The sequence below is a fragment of the Anastrepha obliqua genome, chromosome 2 (assembly GCF_027943255.1).
Source record: "Anastrepha obliqua isolate idAnaObli1 chromosome 2, idAnaObli1_1.0, whole genome shotgun sequence".
Lineage (NCBI taxonomy): Eukaryota > Metazoa > Arthropoda > Insecta > Diptera > Tephritidae > Anastrepha > Anastrepha obliqua.
Window position 1 is genome coordinate 100,410,863 of NC_072893.1, and position 8,375 is coordinate 100,419,237.

The 8,375-nt window shown below is 37.0% G+C and overlaps 1 protein-coding gene across 3 annotated transcripts; it reads left to right on the forward strand.

Moving 5' to 3' along the window:
* Positions 1-2,586: 2,586 nt before the first annotated feature.
* On the forward strand, positions 2,587-7,561 carry LOC129237723 (protein ABHD11). Of its 3 annotated transcripts, XR_008581770.1 has the most exons (6): positions 2,588-2,896; positions 3,714-3,887; positions 3,963-4,192; positions 5,456-5,593; positions 5,656-5,959; positions 6,018-7,561. XR_008581770.1 is itself a non-coding variant. In XM_054872632.1 (5 exons), the coding sequence occupies exons 1-5, from the start codon at positions 2,675-2,677 to the stop codon at positions 5,677-5,679; spliced, it is 783 nt and encodes a 260-aa protein (XP_054728607.1). In that variant the 5' UTR covers positions 2,587-2,674; the 3' UTR covers positions 5,680-5,848. The 3 variants fall into 3 exon arrangements, 2 of the variants coding, with proteins under 2 accessions (XP_054728607.1, XP_054728605.1); XM_054872632.1 differs by lacking the exon at positions 6,018-7,561 and having other exon boundaries at positions 2,587-2,896; positions 5,456-5,588; positions 5,656-5,848; XM_054872630.1 differs by having other exon boundaries at positions 5,656-7,561.
* Positions 7,562-8,375: the final 814 nt, after the last annotated feature.

The following is an 8,375-nucleotide window of genomic DNA, read 5'->3' on the forward strand; positions in this document are numbered from 1 at the left end:
AAACGATACTTCTTCAAAAAGGCATCCTGTGTCAATTTCAATGCTACACTGTGACACCAAGCTAACGGAACTTCTAGCAAGTTCTGGGAACTTGAAGATTTGCCGCCGAGAATATTTTACGCGCCTGAAGAGCTTTATTGTGAGAAATTATTTGACAATGCCACCCAGCGTGCTGAAGATGGTCATTGCATCGTAGGCTTGTCTCTTAGAAAAAAAGTGGTGATTGGGGTATCGAGACATGCAGCAGTTCGCGCTTTGATTCGAATGGAAAGACAATTCACCACCCACGAACACCTTCATAACGAGTACAGCAAGGTTATACGAGAGCTTATCGACCTGGGGCACATGGAGCCAGCCAAAACAAGGGTCGCAGTCATGAAAACTACCTCATTATGGCGCTTAGAACACTGTGCAGCTCATCTGGGTGCGAAGTGGGTTCGGAGGATTCAATCAAGCTTTGGTTAGAAGTTCGAAAGACTATGTGTGTGGACCGAGACTATGGTTGTTGTAGCATGGTTGCAAGAAATTCCAAGCCGCTGGTCGGTGTTCTTGGCGAATCGCGTCGCTGACGTACAAGAAGTATTAACATCAGCACAGTAAAGGCACGTCGCATCCGAGCGTAAACAAGCAGATTGTACCTCAAATGGTATCACCCCTTCGCAACTACTCGCTCACCCCTTGTGGTGACACGATCCAAGGTGGCTTCGAGAAAGTAATCGGTTCTGGTTTCAATCGTGCGTACTCCCTTTTTGGGTGTTTGGCCGAGCTCCTCTTCCTGTTTGTGATGTGCGTCTTGATGTTGTTCCACAAATGGAGGGACCTACAGTTTTAAGTCGACTCCGAACGGCAGATATTTTTTTGTGAGGAACTTTTTCATGGCAGAAATACACTCGTAGGTTTGCCATTGCCTGCCGAGGGGCGACCGCTATTAGAAAAAACGTCTTTCTTTATTTTCATACGTAGTTCGAACCAACGTTCTCTCTCTGAAATCCGAATGGTAGTCATGCACCAACCCATTCGTCTACGGCGGCCGCCACTTAGCTCTTAAAAAATAACGTCAAGATATCGATATTGAAAAGTGTTCAGACACACTTTCCACTACAGCAGCAATATTCTGAACAGAACGTTCGATTTGGTGTGGCAGTGCTCTTTCTACCATCGACAGCGCTAGTTTCCGGAAATTTTTTCACCAACCTCGGATTGTGGACACATTCGAGCGATTATTTCCACCAAAAAAATCAGGAAATTTATAATATTGTTGCGAACGGTGAAATTTTCGGAACCGAGTGTCAGCCGAGTTGTCGTCAAAGATATATGTGCAGCTGGAGAAACAGGACATGAGTATATCCAAGTTAGAAGCAGAGAAGACACAGTCGCAACTAGAAACGTTTGAAGCTGAGATAGATGCAGTGAAGACTCGCCTCTGTGAATTGCAATTGAATCGTTCGAATATGTTAATCAGCAGTCCGAAAGTAAAAGCACCATCATTCGAGGTCACTGTACCACTCCCGATATTTAAGCACCAGTTCGAAACAGCAGCAACAACAAATCACTGGAGTACTTCAAACAAAGTTGCGGCATTGGTTGTCTCGCTTAAGGATTCCGCCGTTGAAGTACTGCAGGTAGTTTCAGAAGCCGATCGGGGAACTATGAAAGTTTGATGGGAGAAATATAAAGTTGTCATGGGAGTGACCACAGGCAACAAATATTCCAGATGGAACTGACGAGACGCTGCCAGACGACAAATGAGAGCTTGCAGGAATATGAAACAGAGATTTAGCAGTTGGCACATTTGGCGTATGCGAAAGAAACAGCAAATTTCGTGGAGAAGATACAGCGCCAGATATTTATAGGAATACGATGTAACGCTCAAAATGTTGCTGAGAATGTCGCATTCAAACGTGTTTTTGTTCCATTTTTAGCGAATGCGGCACTCATTGTGGACACAGCTTTCTGAAACCCAATACTTCAGTCAATATTCTCTTTACATTGCCCAATGAGATGTCTAGGGCTTCTACTAAATCTCTTTCAGTCACTTGACCATTTTCCAATACGATTTCCTATATTTTTTCTACGATTTCTGCTGTTGTTGCTACATGGGCGTCCTCGACTTGGATCGTCTTCAAGGCTTGTACGACCACGTTTAAATTTAGCACCCCATATTTCTATTATAGTAATTGAGCGCAAAAAGTCCTTATACACTTTGAACATTCCTTCATAAATTTTTTTATTTTTAAACCTTTCAAAAATAAAAATTCAATCTCTTCACGATACCTGATTTTTCCATTCTAGAAAATATTGACACGTCGGTACTAAATGATTTGCTGATTGACAGATTGAAATGAAACTTCACATACGTTCATATGAAGACAGTACTATTATAACAAAATTTATTTATAGCAATGCCTTCTCTTATCGAACCGCAAAACTTATTGAACAACCTAGTATGTATCACAAAGGGTAAATTCGTTTGTTACCACTCTTTTGACATAATAGTCAGGAATGTTAGATTTCGATTAATTCTTACTTCGATTATTTGAAAGAACGTTTGGAGAACGTCCATATTATCTATGACGTCCATTAAGAGAATATCGATGTTTCGGTAGAATTACTATATACATATGTCGATGTATTATTATTACACATTAACTTTTTAGTTATTATAGTTGGTTAAATGGCCTTCAAATTCTTGGCAAAGCGTGGAAAAGCAGTATGTTTTTATACTCCGTTAAACGTGTGTTTATTTTCAAACATAAGTGGGGTAGAAATGTCGTACACAATATACGGTGAAAATAATCGAAAAGCTTCCCCGCTGATAATTATGCACGGCCTTCTTGGTTCACAAAGAAATTGGAAAAGTGTTGCTCGTGCCTTAGAGAATAAGGTGGATAGAATGGTAAGATTGATATGTTCAGACAGATGAAACGTTTACCAAAGTGTGACCATGTTGCGCAATCGCTTTCCGGAGTTATTGGTAACAAGGAAATTACGAGTGTTAGGTCATTACAAAAAATGGGAAAATTTCCATATGGTGCCCCATGAATTAGAATAAAGGATTGTAAAGGGGGTATTTTACTTACTAAAAGTGAAAACCTCACCTGGCGCGGGGTTATAGTTTTTAAGTTATTTGATTTCAAAATTTGTAAAATTGACCAAGAATTCTCCTATTTTGATTATTTCAACAAGCAGAAGTGAAATCGCGCGATTTTTAATTCCAAATTTTCACTATTATTAATATTTGATTTGCTTGTTTATACATCCATATACAGTGGGGAGCAAAACTGAGTACATGTTCGAAGACTTTGCACAAAAATGCCCACAGAATGAAAACGATCAAAGCAAATAAAAATGCAATTTAAATTGTTAACTTATGGTATATATCAAGAAAAAGTTCTTCTTAAAGTCAATATATGAACGGTGATTCGTGGAAATAAAATCAGCAGGTTTGTCTATCGGGATAATTATGGGAAGGTCTGATTTTGATTAGGTTGACATGTTTTTTTAAATGAACATTTTATTGCAACTCTGCTATTAGAAGTTTGACATTTACTTACCCGCGTACTTCGAATTATTCGAGTCTTTAAATATACCTATTTCTTTTTTAAAAGCTCATGATTGAATGAAAATATGGCATAATGTAGATATTGTTTCGACAGTGAATTTGGAGCTCATTATTTTTAAACCTTAAGTGCTTAGATCTCCTTTTTTTACAGATATTCACCGTAGATGCCAGAAATCATGGTGACAGTCCTCACACGCCTGAACACAGTTCAGCGCATATGGCTGTAGATATTATCAAATTAATGAAAAATAAAGGAATTGCGAAGACATGTCTGATGGGGCATAGTATGGGAGGCAGAGCGATGATGCACTTAACTTTAAAACATGTTAGTATTCTAGACTTCCAATGAAGGAATTCCAGGGACATATAGTATATGCGTTTCTTTTATATTACTTCACAGCCTGACTTAGTGGAGAGAGTAATTGTTATAGATATATCTCCTATATCAGTACCACGAGATTTTGATCAAATGGAAAGAATATTCCAAGCCATGGAAAGTATTGATATACCTGTGAAGCATTCTTTGAGTCAAGGGAGAAAAATAGCTGAAAATCAAATAAAAGACGCGGTTCGAAATCAAGCAACTGTTGATTTTATATTAATGAATTTGAAAAAACGAGACAATGGAGAGTATGTATAATGCAACACAAAAACCATTTAAATTATATTTTAGTTATTAATTTTCCTTTAACAACTTGTATTTTTTATATATTGGGTGTTTTTTAGCTGCATGAGAACTATCGATAACTATGCTGAGGATGCCAAATTGTGTTGATAATTCTGTTAAGTAAGGTTTGGCAAGTCATCATGTATCGTTTAATGCCAGAACAACGCTTAAAATTGTGGAAATTTACTTTATCTTCGTGAAGTTCATAGAGTACTTCGTCCATTTTAGGTGTGGCTGACACGCTGCCATCTCCATCGGTCCTTATTTTGAAATGAGAAAGGGCTTCGGTACGGGGAATGGCGAGCGCTATCGAGCCATGTTTACCGAATTTTTGGAAGACGACGGAACTTACAATACAACGTGCTTGACAACCGATTTATTGGACTGATCGAAAAAGGCATTTAATTCGTAGCCGGGGCAGACATATGTCGGATATCATTATCAAAAAATAAATGCCATGAAATTATCGTCCAGATTATAATTAAAAAAAATCATTCCAACAATATTTCTGTTTTTTATTATCATTTTAAGTTTTCAAGCTTTTTAAAAAACACCCAATATCGAATTATATATATATATATAATTGGCGCGTACACCATTTTTGGGTGTTTGGCCGAGCTCCTCCTCCTATTTCTGGTTTGCGTCTTGCTGTTGTTCCACAAATGGAGGGACCTACAGTTTCAAGCCGACTCTGAACGGCAGATATTTTTATGAGGAGCTTTTTAATGGCAGAAATACATTCGGAGGTTTGCCATTGCCTGCCGCGGGGCGACCGCTATTAGAAAAATGTTTTAATTAATTTTTGTGTTTCATCGAGATTCGAACCGACTTTCTCTCTGTGAATTCCGAATGGTAGTCACGCACCAACCCATTCGGCTACGGCGGCCGCCAGTATCGAATTTTGGGTCACCATTATGCACACCGTGCAGGGAAAATATGAATGTCCTGTATATACCATAAAAACTTTCACGTGGCGCTTCTCATTGTGATGTGAACTTTTTTGTTCAATGCTGCTTAAATTGCTCTTGCAAAAAAAAGAGATTTGGAAACTCGAATCGAGTCCAGTCGGTTATTAATTAAGACTGCTCTTTTTTTGCTTGATATATTGAAGTAATCGGTGACATAGAGAAATACGGAATTGGCCTTTCGAGAAAAACCTTATTTATTCATGATTTATTTTAATTTGTATTCTAACGAGATTGTTTATTCATATATTTATTTTTCAGATTTCATTGGATTCCAAATGTTAACACCCTTCACAAGAATTTGAGATTATTTGATGATTTTCTGAGTCATGTGAAAAATGTGCCTCCTTTCGAAGGAGAAGTGATGTTCATCTGCGGAAATCAGTCGAATTTTGTTGAGTAAAGGAATATATATAATTATTGGTTTTAACAAACGTAAATATGTTTACTTTTCTCTACAGCCCAAAGAGTTGGCCGCAAATTAAACAAATTTTTCCTAATGCGGAGCTACATTGGCTTGATGCGGGTCATTTAGTACATTTCGATCAGCCTGAAAAATTTAAAAATTTGGTTGTACAATTCTTAAATCGCTAAAAAATTGTTTCGGCAGATTATAAATTGTATGCTAAAATAATAAGTATAAATTGTAAAACATTTTATTCTTATATGGAGATTCTTATGTATATATGTACATACATACATATGTATACGCGTATATATATTGCATATTTGTCGGTTGGGTCGAGACCGAGTCCACCCATGCAGGTATGTCGGTGTGTGAAATGAAATATTGAAATGGATGTCCAATGTAGAATGTGTACAGTTTAATCCTAGATTATCAAACTCAAATCTGTGTTACTCTGTTACTAATCACTCGTCTCACAGACTACAAATTAAAAACAACTATATTTTTATATTTCCGTGCAATGTGCGGAGAATACGGCGGGGGCTGATGGACATCCCATTCGAGCTCTTGGAATGCCGCTTTGACGACTTGTGTAACTGGGGCGTTTTTATTATCGTTAACAATGACTATGACATCATCGACCACCGTAATTGGTTGAAGGCGGCTAGGGCGAGTGCTTGGATTTGGTAACCCTTTGCAAAATGTTGACCTTAGTGTTGCGATGCAATTCCCAATCGCTAAAACTTGAGGTGGTGGTGGGATGGTTAGGAGGCTGGGTATTGAATAGGAAAAATAGGAATTTTCTTACAAGCTTAGGATATTTAATTATTATATATTAAAAAATGTAAAATATTTATCAATAATGTTTAAATAATAATGATCCTATTTCTTGCAAGTAGCAAATACCTACAAATATGTAGTTTCAACCTACGCTGAGCTTTTGAGTTTTTAATAATATTGTTAACTTTTCCGTTAGTTGATTTATCTTTTCTTGTACTTTTGTGTTTATTTTATAATTTATATATTTGTAATATGAGGTCGGGCGTTTCATAAATTTCAATGTCCAATTTTAAACGTATTGTTGTTCATTGAATCTATAAATATTTTGGAGCATTTGTTGAATAAAAGAGCATACGGAATTTCGATCAAAACTATCAAAAGACAAAACTCCATTAAAAAGGGACGAGATAGCTACAAAGAATTCGTAACGGAAGATGAGAAATGTGTGTTGTCAAGTGGATGGATAGCCTCTTTGATGGGATAAAGTGAGCAAAAAGTACATTAACATTGATTGCCAACATGCGGGTACAACCAATGTATGGGAAGAGTAGACATAGCGAATAGTGTCTTTCTATAGGTTTTCTATTAAAAATATAAATATATAAGTATAAATAATACGTTTTAAATTATATATTGCCACTGTTTAATTGCTGATATAATACCAGAGAAGAGAGAAGAATCTTCATCAGGGGAAAAATTAGAGGACCCACCGCAAAAATAACTAAACCGCTGCCACCTGAAGATGTACCTTTAACAAAGAATAAACATTTGCGTACCTATTTGCGCCGTTTCTGATAAAAATAAGTTTAAGTGTTGTCGTAACGGATAGTATAAAAAAAATTGTTTTAAATGCGAAGTGTTATGCGGGCAGAATAGGCGAAGATTACAACTGAGGAAACAGAGTAGTTAGTAAATTCAATGCCAAATAGATTGAGTGAAGTCCTTAACTATCGTGACTATCCAACAAAATATGAATTTTCCAGTTTTTGTATATTATTTATAAAGCTTTTCTTATGTTTTAATACTGTACTCAGCCTTCCTGTTGCCATATTTAAATGTTGCTGAAATTACTTACCGTTATGTAAACAATGAGGGAATCTTGTTATTTTCTTTTGATTTTGTAATTTAAGAATGTAATGAAAGAATAAATAAATCAAATATTATATGTTTTCAACTATAAATTAATACTGTGTGTTCAATTTAAAAATATTTGTAAGGTGTACGCAGACTTAACGAAATTAAATTTTCTGCATTATCTTATTCCTGCCGTTTAAGTTAAAATTTAAGTTTTGGTGTATTAAGATACTTATTATAGAATTTTGTGGCAAATATTTTTTTTTTTTTATTTGGTTTGTTCAAGTCAGGTCTGGGGGGCAGTCGATGTCGCCTCTTTTTGACACTAGACGTCCGGGGAATTTTCGTTGCAGAAATTCAATTGTTGCACTTGCAGTGTGACATGGCGCATGGCGTTGTTGAAACTAGTAACAGTCTAAACATTTCTCGCATTTGCGGGCAGACATAATGAGCCAACATCCATCGATATCGGTTTCCATCGACCGTTTCGTTTTCTCGGTAAAAATATGGCCCAATGATGGTTTTAGCGCAAATGCCGGCCCAAACAGTTACTTTCCGGTCATGCAATTGTTTTTCATGGATTTCGTGTGGATTCTCAGTTCCCCAAATGCGGCAATTTTATTTATTCACGCTGCCACAGAGGTTAAAATATGCCTCGTCAGTCATTAAAATTTGCTTCCAAAAATTGGGTTCAGTGTGACCCATTCGAGCGACTGTTTGGCCGTATTCCAAGCGACGTGAATGGTCTGTCGGCAATATTCTTTGTGTTAATTGCACTTTATACGGAAACAACAAATCATCCTTTCAAATGCGCCGCATTGTGGTTTTAGTGACGCCGACGACGATACGACACTGTTGGCTCCTGAACAACGCTCTCCCTCTCTGCTTCAACAAGTTCATTGGAACGTCTTGGTCGTTGAT